The following is a 22,295-nucleotide window of genomic DNA, read 5'->3' on the forward strand; positions in this document are numbered from 1 at the left end:
CTTTTTTTTTTTTTGGAGGGGGGAAGACAAGGTAATTGGGGTTAAGTGACTTGTCCAAGGTCACACAGCTAGTGTCAAGAGTCTGAGGTCGGAATTGATCTCAGGTCTTCCTGACTTCCAGGTCAGTGCTCTATTCACTGCACCACTTACCTGCCTCTAACAAAAATTTTTAAGCACCTACTTTTGGATGGAGGTGGGTTGGTGGGTTGTGAGTTATGGTTTTGAGTGGATGCTGACTTATACCCACAATGTGCCTCAAACCTGGAGTTGTGTTTGGGGAGATCTACGTTTTGGGGTGAAGGCACTACATCTGACTACAAATGAATGTGAGTCAATAGTGTGAATGGGCAGGGTTGGGAAATAAAGCTTCAGTTTTATTAATGGATTAGGAGAAATGACCTCAGCTCTGTTCCTGGGGACTGTGAGTCCAACGTACCCCAAGAAAATTGATCCTGGGGGAGTTAGATTTGGCTCTGCCCTCATTGGCCAAGCATGAGGAGGAGCTTGGAGTTAGGACTAGGGTGATGATGGCTACCACATTCTAAAGCACACAACAGCAATGACAGCTGTGAAAGGCTTAAGACTTAAAGTTGAGAGCCTTTCCCTGGAGACCTGCTGGAGCTTTTAGAGGAGGAAGGGGAAGCAGGTGGGACAGCAAATAAGTTGGTCTGGAGCTTTTTGTCCAGGGTTGAAACACTGTGGTGCTGGCCACTAAAACCCTGTTGGCAATAGTAATTTCCAACATCTTCAGCTTCCACACTCAGTATTGTGAGAGTGAAATCATCGCCAAAGAGATCATCATAATGGGCTCTGAACCTGGGTGAGAGGCCAGAGACGGGATTAAATGCCCCATACATGATCAGTCTAGGAGCTTGTCCTGGCTTCTGCTGGTACCAGTGGAGGGAATGAAAGCCTCCCTCTTCAGTCACACTCTTACTGGTTCTACAGGTAATGTTAACAGTCTCCCCCAGAAATGCAAAGACCAAAGCTGGAGACTGAGTCACAACAATCTGTCCCATGGAGTCTGAAATCAGAAACACATCCAAACAGTGAAGATTCAGAATGAAATCAGCCTCACAATACCTTCTCATTCTCTTATGGTCCACCAAGCTCAGAGCACTTATTGTCAATATAACCTCATCTTCCTTCCTTCCTTCTTTCTTTCCTTCCTCCTTTTCTTCCTCCCTCCCTCCTTTCCTTCCTTCCTCCTTTTCTTTCCTCTCTCCCTTCTTTCCTGCTTTCTTTCCTCCCTCCTTCCCTGCCTTTCTTGCTCCCTCCCTCCCTTCCTCCTTCTCTTCCTTTTTCTCTCCTTCCCTCTCTTTCTCCTTCCCTTCTTTATTTCCCTTTACCATTCCCCTATGGGTTCAGACAGAGGCCAAGGGATTTGGGTCTGCTTCCCTCCCACGTCCTCTCCTTCCATCTCTCTGTCTCTTACCAGGGATCCAGACCAGTAACAAACCCAGGAGCTGGGTAGGGGACACCATCTTCAAAGGCAGCGCTGCTAGAGTTAATGAGAAACTGAGATGGCTTTTTATCCAGACTCCTGAGCTGAAGGGACCTACCTTTATTGGGAGGAGTATGCAAAGCAACTCGGTATGTACTGAGGTCTCAGAGGAGCCAAGCTTCTGAAACTCACAATTTGGGCTGTTTATTCCTTGAGCAGGTCCTGGTACTAGGAGCTTTAGCAAATGAGGAAAGAGAGCTCCCTCTGGCGACGGCAGAGCTGCTGGCACTTAGCGGGCAGACAGAATAGCCAAACTTTGGGATTTGACCAGGAGAGGTAAACAGGAGGAAGATCAGCGATAGCTCCCCTTCCCCCAACGCCCCCCCCTTCCCTGTTGGAAGCCTCCCCTCCACCATATTCCCTTTCCTTCTATTCAAGACTCCCCTGCTGCTAGACTCTGAATGCTGGATTTGGGGGCTGGAAGGAGGCAATGTTGTTTGTCTTTTCTCCCAGCCCACAATAAACTCATCTCATCCTAAAATATTATTTCCTTAAGCCTGCTGCTTCTTGAACATATGGAGTTTATCTCTCCCTCACTTGGCTGATAAACTTCTAGAAAGCATAATTTATTCCCACTGTCTCCACTAATCAATCCTTTGACTCCTGTACTTTTGGATTCCATCTATGCCACTTTACTGAAACATCTCCTTGCAAAGTCACTAAATTCTAGTGAGCTCTTTTCTGTCCTGATCTTTCTTGACCTCTCCATTGGACTCAACATAGGACCATTCCCCCCCCCCCATTTCTACTTTCTGCTTTCCTGGACCATTATCCTTCTTCTACCCCTGATGTGTGACCTGTCTTTGGTCTCATTTTCTGTATTTTCTTTCTAGTGATCTAATCCAATAACATCAAACTCAAATAGAAACTTATTCCTGCAAATATCTCAAATTTTGCAGATTCTCAAATAGAAACTATTGACTTAGAGAACCACAAATTAACATCTACATACTATTGTATACATATTTTGTTAAGTATTTCTCAATAACATTTTATTCTGGTTCTGATTTTACATGGGAGTTTTGCTGGCTTCTTGCAGCCTTTGGGTTGTGTGATACCTCTGATAATCCACTCTCATGGTTTTCAGTATTGCTGTAATCAGGACTTCCACATCTATCCCTTCACCCCTAATCTTCACCAAAAGGTCCAGAATAATGTTTTCAACTTCCTGCTGAATTGCTTCACTTATACTCAGCACATCAAAGTTAGTATTCCATAATTGCAGAATACCTACCCCTCCACTTGCTTCTCTATGAAATACACCTGGGGGCACCTCACTTGAACATAGACCCCCCCCCCCGAAATGCTATCTCGAGTTCAAGGTACTCTGTTAGTTCACATTCACTCATAGCGATAGTTTACAAGTGTCTGCTGATGTTTACATTAACTAATCAGCTTGAAGACATAATTAGTTCAGAGAAAAGATATTTAATGAAACAGCCGGGTAAGAAAAGTCACGATAGAACATTTCCCATAAGCCTGGAGCAAAGTCTAGGTGAGATGACCATGTGGATGACGTATGGAAGGGCATGTCATACCTGTGAAGCTGCCAGGCCACCAGCGTCTTCTGGGTTTGCTCCCCGCTTGACCTAGCTGGGCCCCTGCTTGGCATTGCATCCCCCTTGTTCTCCTATGGGAAAGTTGTTCCTACCACTTCCCATTATGTGGTGTGCTGCTTTTCTATGGCTCGTCTACAGCCTCTCTCCACTGCTATTTGCTGAGATGTAGCTGAAGTCTTCATAGGAAAAATGGGCTCTTTAGCACAGAGCATAGCTGATTAGAACTTAAGCTTTTAGTCTTTCTGAGGTCACCACATCATTGTCCCAAGTCTTTATCTGACATAGGCTTAGAAAAACCCTTGTAACTCTCTTTAACCCACTGAAGGGATCCTATGGTGAACAATTTATTCCAGGGGTCTCTACCACAAAAATCCCACAGAAGTAGTGTGGTCTGAGGCACCAAGGTTCTCCTCAGCACCTCAAAATCCTGTCTCCCAAGCAAACAAATGGGAGAGGGCTGAAGGCAAGAACATCAAGTTGGGGTGTGGTTGTGAAGTTGTATCTACTACCTCGATTCCTTTGTTCTGAATTCTTGTCTCTGGCTTACAGCCACCCTACCTCTGCTTCTGTTGATTATACCACTATCCTTTGATCCAGTGACATGGTCCTCAATATGCCCCATCTCTTGACTCCAGGAATTCTCTCTGACCATCCCCCATAACTGGAATGTTCTCCTTTCTCTGCTCTGATTACTGACCTCCTTGGCTTCCTTCAAGTCTAAACTAAAATCTTTCTGTAAGCAGCCTTTCTCAAAATGACGAGGAGGGAGAGTAGAATGATACTCAATGTACAATAAAAATCAGGTATGGGACAGTTATTTAGTTCCTTCAAACAAAAGAAATGTTTAACATGACATTTATAGACATACACTGACAGACTTAAACAGTAAAAACTACTATACTTTCCTAGAAGGTGGAGACTTAAGAACAAAAACATGAAGCAGTTTGTAGCAATCAGTAGGAAAAAGGATGGAATGGGATCATTTGTGCAGCTAGAAGGGTTTGCCTTGGCAAGGAGAAGGGGCACCTCTTTTGTGATGGGGTGAAGGAGGTAGTGGACAAGACTTCTGAGTGATACAAAATGAAGGGGGAAGAGAAGGCTCTAGGTAAATGTTCTTAATTTTTTTCAGTTAAATATGAAGCAACATTGTCAACTGAGTTGGGGTGGGATGGGGAGCCATGGGAGGTTCGAGAATTGGTAAAAAGGTTTGGCGTAGCTGTTGTGGTGAGTGGATAGGATAGTAGGTTAATTTGGGAGATGTAAAAGAATTGCTTTACAGAAGTTAGGGCCCATATGAGTTTAGGTAACATGAATTTTTAGTGGTCGCAGTTTCTTGGTTTTCTCCAGCTTCTACCAGTATATATGTAAGAGCCATGGTAGTGGATGCTGGGAGTGAGCCAAGGGTGAGGCCTAGTAGGACAATATTGGTGACAGTATAAGGAGGGATGGGACTCCAGAAGAAGAAGGTGTGGAGTTGAACTGGACCACCAAGGGCTCAAGATGGGGAAGCGTAGCTCAAGATGAATGTAGCTGGTGCAAGGCGATAGTTTAGTAAATAATTGATGAGTCAGGGGATTGGAGGTCATGGGGTATCCAAAGAACAGGGTTTTACATTGCAAGGCAGAGGAAGAGGAGGAATAGCAATAGATTGTCACCAGGTAAGGGAGTTTCTGATATATTTGTAGGTGATGTAAAAAATAAAAGATATGCCCATCTCTGTATGTAGCTGATGTGGGGTAGAGGTACTAATCACGTGACATGAGTAAGTTGAAGAACTGATAGATTAGGGAGTTTGAGGGAGTATCAATATGTAAGTCCCCTAGCATTAGGGCAGAAATTGAGGAGGAGAGAAGACTGAGCCAGGCACTGAACTCATTGAAGAAAGAGGGTGGCAGAGGGGAGGTGGGGCATCTTAGAGATCAACAGACAAAAGCTATCCAGATTTTGACTGGGTGGTAGATATGGATTGAATAAGTCTCAAAGAAGGAGAGGTTACTGCATGATGGGGGTGTAGCAGCAAGTGCCCCAAGTGTCCCCAGGGTGGCTGAATTCACAGGTTCTTGGATCTGCTTTGATAAAGGAAAGCAACTCAAAATGGGTTAACAAGCTTACTTTAATCAGTCAAACATATTGTTTACCTAGTTCAGGGGAAAAAGGAGGAGAGAGGGAGAGAGACAGAGACAGAGACAGAGACAGAGAGACAGAGATTTGTGGCCAATTTTTTCTGATCCGTCTTAAAATTTTTATTTTTTTTGGTTACATTTTAAGTTCTGAACCATTTCCCTCCCTCCCCACATCTCATTCATCTTTAAAAAAATTTTATTTTATTTTTAGTTCCAAATTCTCTCCCCCATTTCCACCAAGAAAAGCAAAACTCATTACAAATATATAGTCAAGTAAAACAAATTCCTGCTCTGATTTTTCTTTGATGCAGCCTCCTCTAGCATTTCAGCCATCTTCACAGAATAGGAGAGCAAGGACAACCCAAGGATTGCTGTCATTCTGAATCAATGAGCCTGTTCAATGGTGATCCACAAGCCTCCCCAGAAGCAGTCAAAGCAGCTCTGTGAGCTGCCTCCTGCGGGTTCATGCCTATCTATGCCTCATTCAGTATACTGCAATCTAGTCCCTAGTATATATACATATGTATTGAAAAGTTTCCCCTTGGTTTCTGGTCTTAGGTTTCTGTTTTAAATCTTCAATGATTGAATTTATCTAGGGCTGGTGATCTGGACAAGATGAGGCTAATGATAAAGGATAGAAGGGGTCCATGAATGCAGGTCTTGAACCAAAACCATCAAGTACAGAAAGGGGTTGTCTACCAGAAGGTTAAATGAAAGGTCAATCAATCAACATTTATTTACTGCCTACTATGTACTAAACATTGTGCTAAGCACTGAGTATACTGAAAGAGGCAAAGGATAGTGCCGACTCTCAAGAAATACACAATCTAATAGGGGAGACAAAAAGCAAACACTGTGTACAAGCAAGCTATAGACAAGATAGATAGGAAATAAGTAAAAGAGGGAAGGCTCTAGAACTGAGAGGCTGGGAAAAGTTTTCTGTAAAAGATGAGATTTTAATTGGGACCTGAAGGAAGCCAGGGAAGTGAGTAGGTGGAAACAAGGAAGGAGAACATTCTAGGTATAGAGAAAAGCAAGAAAAACAGCCAGAGCAGGGAGATGGAATGAATACCTTGTCCACGTAATAGCAAGGGAGCTAGTGTCACTGGATTAATGAGTGGGGCTGGAAGGTGGGGGAATATAAGGTGTAAGAAGACTAGAAAGGTATGGGGGGGGGAGGTGAAGATAGATTATGAAGGGCTTGGAATGCTAAACAAAGGATTTAGTATTTGATCCTGGCGGCAACAGGAAGCCATTGAAATTTATTGAGTAGGAGAGAGACATGGTTTAAACTGTTCTTTAGGAAAATGACTTCAGTGGCTGAATGGAGGATAGACTGAAGTAGGGAGAAACTTGTGGCAGACAGACTCATCATTGAGTCATTGCAATAATCCAGGTGTGAGGTGAGAAGGGCTTGCACTAGAATGGTGAGTGTCAGAGGAAAGGGGCATACATGAAAGATGTTACAAAGGTGAAATTGCTAGGCTTTGTCAACAGATTGTGTATTGGGGGCAGGGGGGTGAAATATGGTGGTGAGTTGAGGACCATACCTGGGTTGGGAGGATGAGGGACTGGAAGAATGGTGGTATTCAAAGTTTGGAAGGGGGAAGTGTTTAGAAGGAAAGATGATTGAAGACATCTACTGGACATCCAGTTCAAGTTGTCTGAAAGGTGAGTGCAGAGGCAAGACTGGAGGTCGGCATAAAGGTTAGGGCTGGATAGAGAGAGTTGAGAATCATCAGCATAGAGATGATAAGTGAACCAACAGAAGGCAAAGAGATCAAGTGAAGCCATATAAAGGGAGAAGAGAAGGGTATCCAGGATGCAGCCCTGTGAGATACCTAAAATAAGTGAGTGTGACCTGGATGAGGACCAACAGAAGAGACTGAGAAGTGATCGGTTAGATAGGAGAACCAGGAGAGATTGGTGTCCCCCAAACCTAGAGACAACAGAGCATTCAAATAGGAGGGTAATCAACAGTGTCAGAGGCTGCAGAGAGGTCAGGAAGGATGAGGACTGAGAAAGGGCCTTTGCGCTGGATAAAGAGGAGATTACTGGTAACTGGAGGGAATGGTTTCAGTGGTGTTGTGAGGTCAAAAGCTGTATCGTGAGGGGTATTAAGAAGAGAGTGAGAAGGAAGAAAGTGGAGGCATCTATTGTAGATAGTCTTCTCAAGGAGTTTTGCCACAAAGAGCAGAGGAGACATGGGATGATAGCAGGGATGGAAGGATGTGAGGGGTTTTTGAGCATGGGAGAGACATGGGCATGCTTTTAAGTAGTATAAAATGAGCCAATAGAGAGGGAGATATTGAAAATAAGTGATGGAATGTGGATTACAGAGGGGGCAATCTGTTGGGGAAGAAGGGATGGAATGGGATCCTTGTGCATCTAGAAGGGTTAGTCTTGGTAAGGAGTAAGGCCTCCTCTTCACGTAAGGGGTGAAGGAGGACATAGTGTCAGAAGGCAACTGAGTGATGTAAAATGAGGGAGAAGGGAGAAAATGGAACTGTGTGGGGTACAGAGACCCTAACCCAAATTGATTACTCAGAGACCTCTCAAAGTGAAGGTACAAAGTTTTATTAGAATCTTGCGAGAAGCAGGAGGTCCAGTCACCGGAAAATAAATCCAGGGAGAGGAGGCAGCCTTACAAAAGTGAAAGCTGGGTTATATAGCCGAAAACTGCAACCCTCCCCTTCCTCATGTAATCTTTTAAATTGATTGGCTGTTCTGTTAACATTCCCTTATTTGGCAGGTGGGGTGACAAGGGTATTTCCAGAGTTTTGCTTTTCCCCCAAGGTCACCTAACTGAGGCCTAAGGCTTCACATACTTTAGCAGATAGTCTCTGAGAAACCACATTACCTTTGGGGCCCCCCCCTTCCTCCCCCCAGAACCCTTGGCAAATGGTCTCAATTTTATTTGTAAAATACTAAGCAAAGTTCTCAGCTGAGAGCCTTGGGGTAGGTGTGAGGTTAGAAGAAAGATGAGGTTTAGAAGAGCTGCTGTGGGGAGTGGGATAGTGACATAATAAGGGAGGTATAGGAGGATTTCCTGGCAGCAGTGAGGGACCACTTGAGGTTGTGTGACATAAATTGATGGCAGACCCCGTCAGAACGGTTATGTGGTATTCTCTACCTTTGTTCACAACACATGAATAGAGTGACAAGTAACAAACAATACTTATGCTGGTGAAAAAAAAGTAACATCTCAATTCCAAAGTATTTAACAAGAAATTTTATGAAGCTTCCCTCCACTTTTAGACATCTGTGTGAGCTCCAGCATTATCAAGATGAAGTTTCACTAATGGTAATAGCTATCACTTATATAGTACTTACTATATGCCAGGCACTGTGCTAAGTACTTTACAGAGAGTATCCCATTTGATCCTCTATTATCTAATATTCTGTAGGTATTTCCTCTAACTGAAGGTTCTCCTAAATGTAACACATTAAAAAAAAGTTCTCTCCAGCATGAATTTTCTTAGAAGGGGTAAAGGCTTCCCCACCTTCATTACAAAGGTATTCTTTTCAGTATGACTCTTCTTATGAGCCCAGGTTTCTATTCCTCTGAAGGTTTGCCAACGTTTATTATACTGAAAATACTTTTTCCCATATGAAAACTCTGATTTACGGTAATTTGTACTCGTTCCAGACACTTTTTCTACACATTTTATATATTTAAAGGATTTCTTTTCATTATCAAACACCTTATGTTCCTTAATGTGCCCATGCGATTTGAAATCTTCCCCACTTACTACACAGGAAAGATTACTGTCAAGTATGAGTTTTCTTATGTGTATTAAGAGTTCCCTTCTGGCTGAAAGATTTCCCACACTGACTGCACTGAAAAGGTTTCTCTCCAGTATGGATTCTCTGATGTTGTATAAGATAAAAGTTGTGTGTGAAGCCTTTTCCACATTCATTGTATTCAAAGTGTTTTTCTCCAGTGTGAGTTTTCTTATGTGTATTAAGGGTCCCTTTCTGCCTGAAAGATTTCCCACATTCATTACATTCATAAGGTTTCTCTCCACTATGCATTCTCTGATGTTGCATAAGGTATGTTCTATGCCTGAAGCTTTTCCCACATTCATTACATTTAAAGTGTTTTCCTTGAGGGTGAATTTTGTAATGTTTCTTAAGGGATGAGTTGTGTGAGAAGGTTTCACCACATTCTTTACATTCAAAGGATCTCTCTTGCATGTGCGTGTTATTAAGAGCCATAAAGTTTAGTTGATGATTATAGGCTTTCCAACCTTTATGTTCAAAGGGTTTTTTTGAAGCATGGGTTTTTTTGTGTGTATTAAGATGGCCCTTCTGGCTGAAGGCTTTCCCACACTGATTACATTCATATGGTTTCTCTCTAGTATGAATTCTCTGATGTTGCATAAGATATGAGCTATGTGTAAAGCCTTTTCCACATTCATTACATTCAAAGTGTTTCTTTCCAGTATGAATTGTCTTATGTTTCTTAAGATGTACACGCCATTTGAAAGCTGTCCCACATTCATTACACTGAAAAGGTTTCTCTCCAGTATGAATTCTGTTATGTGCATGAAGGCTGCCCTTTCGGCTGAAGGCTTTCCCACATTCATCACATTTATAAGGTTTCTCTCCAGTATGAAATCTACTATGGGCATTAAGACTTTCTTTACGGCTAAAGGCTTTCCCACATTCACTGCATTTATACGTTTTCTCTCCTGTATGAATTCTCTGGTGCTGCATAAGAGATGAACTCTGCCTAAACTCTTTCTTACATATATGACATTCAAAGTGTTTCTCTCCAGTGTGAATTGTTTGGTGTTGAGTTAGGTATTGATTACTTCTGAAGGCTTTTCCACATTCATCACACCCAAATGGTTTCTCTCCAGTATGAATTATCATATGTATTTTAAGGTTTCCCTTTTGGCTGAAGGCCTTCCCACATTCACTACACTTAAAAGGTTTCTTTCCATTATGAATTGTTTGATGTCGAATTAGGTATTGATTACTGCTAAAGGCTTTTTCACATTCATTACATTTATAAGGATTATTTGCCTTATGAATCATTATATGTTGAATTAGGTGTTTATTACTGCTGAAGGCTTTTCCACATTCATTACATTTGGATAATTTCTTGCCATTATGAATTATCCTATGTGTTTTAAGATGTCCTTTCTTGCTAAAAATTTTCCTACACTGAACACATTTATAGGGTTTTCCTAAAACATTAATTCTTTTATGCAGATTAAAGGATAAATTGATCCTAAAGGTTTTGCCACATTCATGACACTTACAAAGTTTCCCTTGAATATGCATTTTATGGTAATGATTCACATTTGAGTAGTAACTAAAATGCTTCGTGCATTTATTATATTTACAGAGTTTCTTCCATAAGGAGATTCTCCTGTGGTTCATCCTGTGGTACGAACATTGTTTGAAGCTCTTTCCAAAGGTACCAATCTTGTGGAGACCTTCTCCTTTAAGACCTCCTTGTTGCCTTTCTAACCTGACATCACAATCCCAAGAACCGTCCTTGGTTTGCTCTTTCAGTGATTCTCCTACAGAAATAACCTGCTTTAGAGTTGATTGTTTTGTTTTGTGCCTTTCTTCTGAATCAGGGAATCTGAAAGAAAAAAAGCCAACAGCCATTGCTCTTCCTAGGAAAAAGAAAACTTCCTTTACTGATAATAGCTAACAATTATAAAGTGTCTATGTGCTAGTCACTGTGCTAAGCACTTTACAATTATTACTAATTTGATCTTCATAGCAATCTTGGGAGGGAGGCGCTACTATCAGCCCAATTTTACAGATGAGGAAACTGAGGCAAATAGAGGTTTAAGTGACTTGCTCAGGCACACAGCTAGTAAGTATCTAAGGTTGAATTCGAACTCAGGTCTTCTTGATTCTAGGCCCAGCGGTCTTTTCACTGTGACACCTAGCTGCCTTATGATAAGATTTCTGAACTGATAGATAAGAGATTTAATAACTAAATATTTAATTTAGTAACTGGATATTTAGTTTTGGCAAGTCATTCTGTCCCTTATATATCTGTAGATAAGATGTAGAGTTATAAATTGACTGATAGTATAGCCAGCATACTTTGAGCCAGTTAAATTCTCTTACAAAAAAATAATATGGAGTTTTGTAAACTTTTACTAATTTTTTTAGTTTTATGCCTTAGAATTCTGTTCTCAACCTTATTTATGAAACTTAAGGAAATCACACGAGTAAATGATCTCATTTTATGATGACACAAAGATATATGGGATATGTACTATATTAGATGTCTAAGTTAAATTTCTAAAAAAAAGCATCTCAACATGCTGGAAGAATAGTCCAATGTGAAATTCAAGAAACATAAATGTAAAGACTTGAACTTGAGTGCAGGAGACTGAATATCAGATGGAAGTCACCTGAGATGGTGGTAGGTCATGTTCAAAAGGCCTAGACATTTTAGTCTTAATATAAACAAACAGTATGTTGTGAAAACTAAAAAGTCCAATACATTTTAGGGTAAAATAAGAGATAAACATGGTCTACTATTACTACTATTATACTCTGTCCTACTCAGTTAGTTTTTTGTTTAGTTTTGGAAAGCACATTTTAAAGAAGACATTGACAAACTGTTATGTCTAGAAAACCAGGCAATGGCAGGAGGGGCCTATTTGATGAATCATTTAGCCCTACAAAAAAGCCACATAATATATAAAGCCTCATTCTGGAAGCCCTAAGGGAGGCCTTGCCAACATGCAAACCTCAGAACAGTTTACTGTGAAAGCTGGTTGCAAGGAGGCCAACAGGAAAGACAAAGGGGTCAAGACTTAAGAAGTCTCTCCTGCAAGTATAGAATGCACTAAGAATTCTACAGGGAACTCATACAGTTTTTCTTTTTGGGCATAGCCAGGTACTACAACCTATACTCAAAGTACAGTTGGGTTTCCCTCCTAGAAAAGGTCCAAGGGTTTGAGGATTACCTATACATTATATCGGTTAATGGAGAATAAGAGTTCCCTTGAAAAAAATGGAAGGAGAGTTTGAAGATAAAAACATGAAAAGAAGCCGAAGAAGTAATACACCTGTATTCTTCAACTGTGTCAGGAGGTTTGAGGGTAGAAGATATTCAGGAGTAGAGCACGAGGGAGGACAACAATAATAGATAATTATGCTCTTCTGCTATTGCAGGGAATCATAGTCATGGCTTCTCATGGTAGGAGTGAGGATGTAGACCTGCATGCTTTCAGTAAACAGCAGGGGGCTAGGAGAGAAGCTATGGTTACTGGAGCTCCCTAGCGAGGTGGTAACAAGATGGCTATTTGCCAACGACATTAATAATAGAGAGGTTTACTGTATGAGATTACTTGCTGTCTTGGGGAGGGAGGAGGTGAGGGAAGGAGGAAGAAAAAGTCTGGAGGTCATAATCTTATAAAAGTGAATGCTGAAAACTATCTTTACAAGCAATTGGGAAAAATTCTAAGTGTGAGGCAGAAGAAAAAAAAACCCAATAGAGAAGTTTATGGCATTACCAGGGCAAGCATTTGAGAAGTCATAGGTGACCTTAAAATATGTCAAAATACATGATTACTATCCACTACTGGTGATTCATGTGGAGAAAGTTGGTACTTCCCAATAGGAACCAAGAAAATATTATTAGGGATTATGAAATTCTGGGGAAAAAAACACTCAAGAACTAAGGGGCACTGGCAGTGTTTTGATTGGTGCTATTAACAGAAAGCAAAGAAGAGAGGTACATTTGGAAAATGACAATGTGAAATTGGGTCCTGGATGAAACCTGTTAATTGAAAGTAAGTACTTGGTTAAGAAGAAAGGATTTGGGAAAGAGTTTTGAATTTTTTGACCACAGGATCTTGGCCAGGGATGAAGTAACTAACAAAGCCCAGGAGAACATATTTTTCTGACACCAAAAACAATGAGAACACGATGAGTCTTCAGAGCAGCTCCTGTAAACCTCACTCCTACTGAAACTTCCCAAGGAATCCCCCTAACCCGCCCCTCCCCCCCCTACACTGAGACTTTTGCTGCCTCTTCTTCCTGCTTCTGATCTCATATCACCCAGGGGTGACCTCCCAGTCTCCCCCTTCTCCCCTGTCTCACACAGAGGCGGCCCTCCTCCTTGCCAAGACCAGTCTTCTGTGTGTCCCTTTGATCCCCTCCCCTGCCATCTTCTCCAGCAGATTGCCTAGTGTCACCCCTCATTATCTTCCCTCCCATTACCTTCCCTCCCCCCAGATTCCCTGTTTCTGTTGAGGACATCAGTACCTCTTGAATTTTCAGTCTTTCCCTAACTACTGACTCCTTCCCTGTTGTCAAACAATCTCACTTCTTTGTCCCCTCAAACCCCTCACTTATTCAACCACCTCTCTTAGCTCTTCTCCTGCTTCAGAGGCAGTTAGGTGGTACACTGGATAGAGCACTTGGCCAAGAATTAGGAAGACCTGAGTTCAAATTCTGACTCAGACACTTACTAGCTGGGAAGTCTCTTAACCACTGTCTGCTTCTTCGACACTATCAATCATTATCTGCTCCTGTATCTCTTTTCTCTCAAGTTTCTCCTCCTGCCTGGTGGACTTCTCTTTCTCAGTCTCTTTGCTGGATCTCCACCCAGGTCACACTGCTAACCATGAGTGCCCCCCAAAGCTCTGTCCTGGGCCTCTTCTCTTCTCCTTCTATACCGAGACCCCCGGATGGGCGGGGGCGGTCCATGGATAGCTTTCCAGGGGTCTGTGGAATGGGATGGGAGAAGAAACCATTAATTTTACTAACCTCAAATGGAACTTATCATTTCCTTCAATTATGATTTTTAAAAAATTATACTGAGGAAAGGTCTACAGGTTTCACTAGACTGCCAAAGGGATCACATTAAGAACATCACTCTCCACTCTCTTGCTTGGTGATCTCACCAGCTCCTGTAGGTTCAAAGATCATCTCTCTGCAGATGATTGATTCCCAGATCTCTGCACAGAGCCTCAGTCTCTCTCCTGACTCCTGTTCTTGCATCATCAGCTGCCTATTGGACGTTTCAAACTGCACGTCCCATAGACTCACTTAAACTCAGACATCTAGAACTGTCATTATCCTTTCTCCCAGTACCTCCCCTCTCCCCAGATTCCCTGTGTCTGTTGAGGACATCAGCATCTCCCCAGCTGCCCAGGCACCCAACTTTGGTGCCATCCTCAACTCCTCTGTCAAGCCTTGTCACAATCTCCCTCATTAATGTCCCCTTCTCTCTACTCGGACGTTCTAGGATGCTCACTCTAGAACAGGTCCTCATCTTTCACATCTGGACTATGTATGCAACGGCCTTCTCTTTGTTCTTCTTCCTCATGTCTCTCTCCACCCCAGGTCATCCTCCACTAGGCTATCAGAGTGATCTTCCTGAAGTGCCGGTCTAACTATGCAGATGCACCGCCTACTCAATACACCCCTGGGGCTCCCTATTGCCTCTAAGATCAAATTAAAAGTCCTCTGTTTGGCTTTTAAAGGCTTTCACTACCTGCTCCCTGACTATCTTTCCAGTTTTCTTACGCTTTACTTCCCCTTCCACCCACTCTACAATGCAGAGATGTTGTTCCTTGAACAACACACCTCATTTCCTGATATTGTGCCTTTTCTTTGTCTGTCCCCCATGTCTAGAGGGCCTTCCCTCCTCCCCTCTGCCTCCTGACTTCCCTCATTTTCTTCAAAATTCAGCTAACAGCCCAATTTCTACATCAGGCCTTTCCTAGCATCCCCTCCCAACAGGCCCCATATGTAATTATATATAAAATGTACACATATGTATAGGTATACACACATGTATATATGTATATGTGTACATATAGATGTACACACATATACACATATACCTATAGTATCCCCTGGTAGAATATGAGCTCCTTGAAGGCAGGGACTGTGTTTTTGTTTTTCAGTATATGGCCAGTGCTTAGCACATTTCCTGGAATGTAGAACGTTTTTAATAAATATAAATGTTTGACTGATGGACTGACTTTCATAACTATGGCTGATATAGGGCAAACACAAAAGATAAAATAGGTATTTTTCAATTATAAGAATTTTAAAAGGATTTAATTCTCTAACAAAATAAATGTAATTAGGGTAAGAGGAAGCCAATTTAGGCCTGATATCAAGAAAACCCTCTGAGTAGTCCCGGGTGACACTGAGCGGGAGGAGCTGCCTTGAGCGGTGGCTGGTTTCTCCTCCTTGGAAGCCTCGAAGTGGAAGAGAGATGTGGCTAAAGTGAGAATTCCTTTCATATCTGGGTGGACTAGATGAGCACTAAGGAAGGTCCCTTCCAACTCTCACATTATGTGATCTTTGTACTCTCTGAAAGTGGAAGAAAGGGAAATCTGGATGAGGGAGAGATTTAACATGCAGAAAGAAAGTAATCATGGGAAGCCATAGGAAAGGATGGGATCCAGATCAGAGGTGGAAATGTTAACACCAAGGAGAAGAAATACCTCTTTCCAATTCAAAATACATAGTCGGTACGCCATTTCCTACAAGAAAGAATATGTTTATTCAAAATTTTCCTAGCAAAAGTCAACATTCTTAGCAGATAAACCAAAGCCAAAGTTTTAGTTGGGGGTCTAGACAAGAATTTGACTTTCACTTCACAAAACTGAAGTTGCCTTCTTGAGGAAAGTTTCATTGGAAGGTCAGTAAGAGTTGAAGACCAATGTGCTCCATAGAAATCTTGTAGTAAAGTATACAGCTTATAGAAGGGAATGCTTATACAAAATTTATTTAATATTATCAAAAACCATAGCTTTAAAATCTCTAAAATGAATCGTGGCACCCATGTAGTATGTAAAGTCTATTAGAATTGTGGATATGCTTCCTCTCCCAATTTGTAATAAATTATGCAAAAGGCAATTTAAACTGTAGTGAGAATAAACACAATTTTTATTCTAGACATAAATTCTGGTATTGTAAAAACCTAGCTTTTTAAATTTTTTGTGTGTGTGTGTGATTAGAATGCTGGGCCTGGAGTTGGGAAGTCCTGAGTTCAAATCCAGCCTCCGTCATTAGCTGTGTAACCTTGGGTAAGTCACTTAACCTCTGTTTGCTTCAGTGTCCTCGACTCCAAGATGAGAATAACAGCATCTACCTCTAAGGGTTGTAGTGCCGAATAAATGAGCTATAGCAGAAGCAATGTGAATGCTTATCTTCTCCCCTCCCCCTATTTCTTAGCGACTGGAAGGAAACATGAGGGGAGAGATGTCAGAAAAATGATACTAAAGTAAAGTGAGGTGAACGATGGGGTCACTGGGAGGGAGCTGAAGCTGGGCAGCAACAGCTCTTCTCCATGGGCCTGCTGATGTTTACGGAAACCTCTCTGTCTGATATTTCAGAGACAACCAGCTAAGCTTCTGCTCACACAACTTCCCAGCTGCCTGGGCTCACTCACCCACATGAGGGTTTCTTGGGGCTTGTGTGCTGAACCACGGTGCTCCTCTTCGTTCCAACTGGGAGATCACATCGGGTTTGGAAACTATAAGCACTGATCATGGAGAAATAAGGGCACCATGCGAGAGACAGACATCCCAGAATTCCGCCTTCCCCCCTTTCTATTTAGGGAATTGAAGGGATCCTAGGAGGATCCCCAAGGGTAGTATCACAAACCTGAGGATGACTGTCTGCACTCTGATTCTATCGTGTATGGGGGTGGGTCCGAGAGTTTGACTTTGGCTCAAAGAAAATTCTTTTGCCTTAACACACTTCCTGCTAAGAAGAAGAAAAGTTTTCATGTGTTTGAGGACTTGTCCTGGGTTGCAAGTGGAGAATCTTTGCTCTGGATAAACAGGTGGGAAGTTTTTTAGCATTAGGAGCAGCACAAATATTTTGCTGTTAATGCAGCTCTGTAAGCTTCCAGTAGTATGAAGCAAAGAACCATCATATAGAAAGAGGGCACAGAAACGCTCTATCTCTTGTAATCAAAGGACTAGAAATCTCTTCATCTCGCATCTATTCATGAGAATATACTTACATGCCAAGTTGAAATTCACTCATGAGAAACCCCCCAAAATAGACCCCAGATGACTCATGAGAAAGAAACGTTCCTTACCAAGGGACACAAAGTTCTCATAGTTCTCCAGCATCACTTCCCTGTACAGGTCCTTCTGAGCAGGCTCTAATTGTCCCCATTCCTCCTGGGAGAAGTCCATGGCCACATCTTGGAATGTCAGCAATTTCTGAAAGATTAAAATATGTTCTTGCACACCTAAGGACCATCCCCAACAATGAATTTGAGGGGTACATGAAACTGGCAAAATGTAGAGGGAAAGGGAAGGGAGAAAGGAATAAGCATTTTATACAGCACCTACTTTTTGCCAGGCCCTGTGCTAAGTAGTTTTATAAATATTATCTCATTTAATCCTCATAAGAATCCTGGGAGGTAAGTGCTATTATAATTCCCATTTTACAGTTTTGAGGAAACTGAAGCAAAGACTTATCCAGGGTCACACAGCTAGTAAGTGTTGAAGCTGGATCTGAACTCAGATTTTCCTGACTCCACGACCAGTGCTTTATCTGCTGTACCATCTTGATGCATCATGACATTAAAGGTCTGCAGTATTTCAAGTCAAATATTTCTTGAAGACTTAGCTACTGGGTACCAAACTTTATAATATATAAATAATTCTACCACTATAAATTTAGGGGCAATGGAAGAATACCCCCTGGGCATTGAATGTCGGCAAAGAGGAGACCAGAATATCTGTATTTTCAGATGCTGCTGCTGTTTAGTCGTTTTCAGTAGTGGCCAGCTCTTTGTGACCCTGTTTGGGGTTTTCCTGGCTGAGATACTGGAGTAGTTTGCCATTTCCTTCTCCAGCTCATTTTACTGATAAGGAAATTGAGGAAGACAGAGTTAAGTGACTTTTCCAGAGTCATACAAATAGCAAATGTCTGGAACACATTTGAACTCAGGCCTTCCTGACTCAAGGCCTGGAGCTCTGTCCACTGTGTCATTTAGCTGCTCCACTTTTCAGATGTGATGGTTTATTAAAAAAAAAAAATCAGAGTATCAGCAAAGAAACTAAATGAGATTATTAATAGCTTCAGTGAAGTAGCAAGATCCAAAATAAATCCGTAAAAATTAGCACTTCCATTCAGTATTAATAGGAACCACAGAAAATTTTCATTCAAAATAATTTTAATATGCATAAAATAACTGGGAATTAACCTGCCAAGACATATAAGGTACTTGTATAGCTCTAACTACAAAAGACTAAGATAAATCATAGTTCCATTCATGTGCCTGCCTTCTCACAGCCCCTTCGACATAGCTTATTCTTGCCTTTTACAATCTTTGCAAAGTCAGACTATAAAAGACAGAGATAGTCACTGTTGGTGGATCTCAGGAAAGACAAGCACATTAACACTAATGGTGGAGCTGTAATTTGGTGCAATCGTTCTGGAAAACAACTTAGAATTATGCAAACAAAAAGTCATCAAATTATTCATACCCTTTAGCTCAAGAGAGCCTACTCCTGGGCAAGTGCCCAAAGGAAATTAAAGCAAGCAAGAAAGGCTTCGTACATAACACAATATTCATAGTAGCACTTTTTTGACAGCAAAAAAACTAGGATTTGTTTGGAAAGGGGTATGAGCTAAATAGAAAAGTATTTTATAGGCATATTAAAATGTTATTAAATATATTATTTTGTGTTGTTGAATATTAAAAATAATATTCAGGCATATTTAAAATAATTGGAATGATAGATACATTTGATTATATAATCCTCCTTACAGAAATAAACGAAAGCTTCAACCACTGGAAAGTGATATAGGGACATATTGATGTAAGAAAAATTGATGACCTTATCTAAATCACATATTTAGTATAATACACCAATCTTCTAAGGCATCACTTTTTAGAATAGCAAAAAGATCAAAATACCAAGCATTTCAAGGGAAACAATTTCTTTTAATGGAATGAAGAGGGTAAGCATCGCTAAATCTGAAATTAAATGATAAAATTAAAATGAATTAAAATTTAAAAAATCCCATCTCCTACAGGAAGCCCTTCCCAACCCCTCTTAATTCCAGCGCCCTTCCTCTGTTGATTAATTCCTTCTTGTACTGTAGATAGCTTAGTGGTACATATTTGTTGGCTTGCTGTCTCGCCTGTTAGCTTGTGAGCTCCTTTAGGACCGGGGCTGTCTTTTGCCTCCTTTTGTATCTCCAGTGCTCAGCTCAGTAAGCATCTAACAAATGTTTATTGACTATTTGTAGCTCCAGTGCCTGGCAGAATGTTTGACATATAGCAAGTCCTCAATCAATGCTTGCTGACTAACTAGTGCATGCATAATTCTCAGGTCCTGCCAACCAATTAACCAATCAACAAGTATTTATTAGTACCTACCATGTGCCAGAGAAGAGAGAAGGAGGGAAAAAAATTTGGAACTCAAAAATCTTATAAAAATAAATGCTGAAAACTATATTTACATGTAATTGGAAAAAATAAAATGCTATTAAGTGAAAAATAAAATAACCGCTTTTTTTCTTGGAAAAAAAAAAGAAATTATGAGCTATGCTGCACATGGTCACCCAAGACAGATAGGTCATAGTGGAGAGTTTTGACAAAAAGTGATCCACTGGGGAAGGAAATGGCAAAGCATTCCAATATCTTTGCCAAGAAAACCCCATGGACAGTTTTAAATGCTAAAAGATATGAATCAGAAGTGAGTCCCTCAGGTTACAGAACAGAAGGGTGTTATGGTCCATGGGGGTCATGAAGTGTTGGATGTGACTCAACAACAACATGGTCATATCTGTGCTTAAGGAATAAACAAATTACGTATATGAAGATAATGGAATATTACTGCCCCATAATTATCAAGGACTAGAAGGAATGTAGAGAAACATGAGACTGTATGAGCCGATACTGAGTGGGAAAAATGACTAAAATCATGTAAATGAAAACAACAGTAAAAGACCAGAACTTAGGTTAGATAGACAGTCCAATCCTACTTCCAGAAATCCAACAAAATATACCTTCTCTTTGGTAAAGAAGTGGTGGACTAAGTCTTTGGAATATTATGTGTGCTTTCAGATAATTTTCCTTTGTGATTCTGTTTTACTTAACTTTTTCTTTGTCACAAAGGAAATTTCTGGGGTGGTAGGGGCATATGAGGAAGTAATTCTAGCCTAAACCTAAAAGGCACTGATAAAACTTTAAAATTGAATGCCATAGGGGCATGAAAGTATTCCTAAATACATAATTTTGCACTTTTGGTATACTAAGGAATACAAAGAATGTACAATGAATAAGAAATCCCACAATCAACATGAATTTATTTATTAAACATCCACTGGGTTCCAGGCCCTGGGCTAGGGATGGGGATACAAACACAAAGAATGAAACAATTCCTGTATTCAGGGAGCTTAGATTCTAAGGGACACATCAGGGATAGGTGAGACAGCACCTTATAGTGGAATGAAGCTTGGATCTGGAGTCAGAGGACCTTGCTTTGAATCCCTCCTCTGGACTGGACCAACACTGTGACCTTGGGAAGGTCCCTTCATCTTTCTGGGTCTCACTTTTCTCATCTAGCAAATGACAGCACTGAACTACAGTAATCAATCAAGTTGTTTAGAGAACAGACCTTGTGCCAGGCACTGTACCTATAAAGATAAAAATGAAATGGTCCCTGCATTCAAAGAATTTATATTCTTTAGGCAGTAACAACATGTACATATATACACAAAATATAAAGTAATTGGAGGGGGTACTTGCCAAGGGTGGGGATCATAAAGGCCCTCATGTAGGAGGAGACACTCCATGTAAACACTGAAGGAATTGAGGGACTCTTAAGAGGTGGAGGTGAGGTGGTGTGGCCTGCAGGACCATTGGGCAGAGAAGCCAGGGAGGAACAGTAAGAAGGCTAGTGTGGCTGGGCCACAAAGTGCATGCAAGGGATTAATGCATGATAAGGAAAGCTGGGTTAAAGTTAATGTTAGATGACCTCTAAGGTGGCTTTAGTTCTATGATTCAATGAACCTTATTTTATTCAAAAAATGTAAAGAAGAATAACTGAAGTTTGGGTCTCTGAATGGAACATGGCCAATAAAAAATAACAGAGGAAAAAGAAAGATGTGTCTACACTTGGAAAAGTGAGATGGAATTGTGGAAAAAGAAAAACAGCCCAGCTCACCTGGGACCCAGTTGTCAAGACCCCAGACGCCATTCCCTCCTCTTCTTACTCCTCCTCGTTTCTCCTTTCTTGGGAAAGGGAAGAGTCTTGAGAAGCCAGAACTGAAGGAGAAAGATGTTATAAGGGAAATAAATCCTGCTTTGTAGCTCCCCAAATTAATCAGAATAGAATTCCCCATCTGAAAATGAGTCCCATGGTCCTTTCCAGGGTGAGGTCAAATGGAGTCCAGGAGTAGACAAACCTCTGCCTTGAATCTGAAAGGTCACACATTCTAGTTCCCAAGGACCCCTGGCTCAATCCCTCTCTCTACCCATAACAGTTTCCAAGTGAAAGAGTGCTAGTGGAAGAATGGGCTGAATTTATGGCACTTCCCCATGTGCTATGTGAGAGGCTTTGGTACCTCAGTCACCTCTTCATTTAATGAAGAAAAAATATTTCCGTTCTTTTCCAACACTGAGGAAATGTGAGGAATTCATTTGCTGGATTCTTTGGGAAATTTTATTTGATGGGAAAGGAAAAAAAAGGCTAAAAGTTAAGACCCAAGATAAATAGAAAGTAAGAAAAAAAACTTACAACCTTAGATGAATTTAAGTCATGAGGCCCAGAGGAACTACACGCCAGCCAGAGGAAAGGAATAGAAGATGTGATGGCTGAGGCATGACTGCAGTGATCTCTCAAAGGTCAGGTCAAATGAAGTCCCTGTTTTCAAAAAAAGAAGAGAACAGAGTTTGCAAACTACATACAAAGCTAATGAGCTTGACTTTTTTTTTTTGCTTTTTGGAGGGGGGAAGGTAGGGCAATTGGGGTTAAGTGACTTGCCCAAGGTCACACAGCTAGGCTTGTGTGTGTGTGTGTGTGTGTGTGTGTGTGTGTGTGTGTGTCTGAGGCCATATTTGAACTCAGGTCCTTCTGACTTCTGACACTCTATTAATTGCACCACCTAGCTACCCCTGAGCCT

General features: G+C 41.2%; 1 pseudogene and 1 gene segment (V, D, J or C); both read right to left on the reverse strand.

The window, feature by feature from the left end:
• Window positions 1-584: 584 nt before the first annotated feature.
• LOC138160752 (immunoglobulin kappa variable 3-15-like) lies at window positions 585-1,484 on the reverse strand. The segment is given in 2 exon segments: window positions 585-1,024; window positions 1,436-1,484. Coding segments are annotated over 2 exon segments (489 nt in total).
• Window positions 1,485-8,957: 7,473 nt separating this feature from the next.
• On the reverse strand, window positions 8,958-21,370 carry LOC138160754 (zinc finger protein 184-like; annotated as a pseudogene).
• Between the last annotated feature and the right edge of the window lie 925 nt (window positions 21,371-22,295).

The sequence above is a fragment of the Petaurus breviceps genome, unplaced genomic scaffold, assembly GCF_028583685.1.
Source record: "Petaurus breviceps papuanus isolate PSGF00001 unplaced genomic scaffold, PetGlider_PUasm1.0 182, whole genome shotgun sequence".
NCBI classification, from domain to species: Eukaryota; Metazoa; Chordata; class Mammalia; order Diprotodontia; family Petauridae; genus Petaurus; species Petaurus breviceps.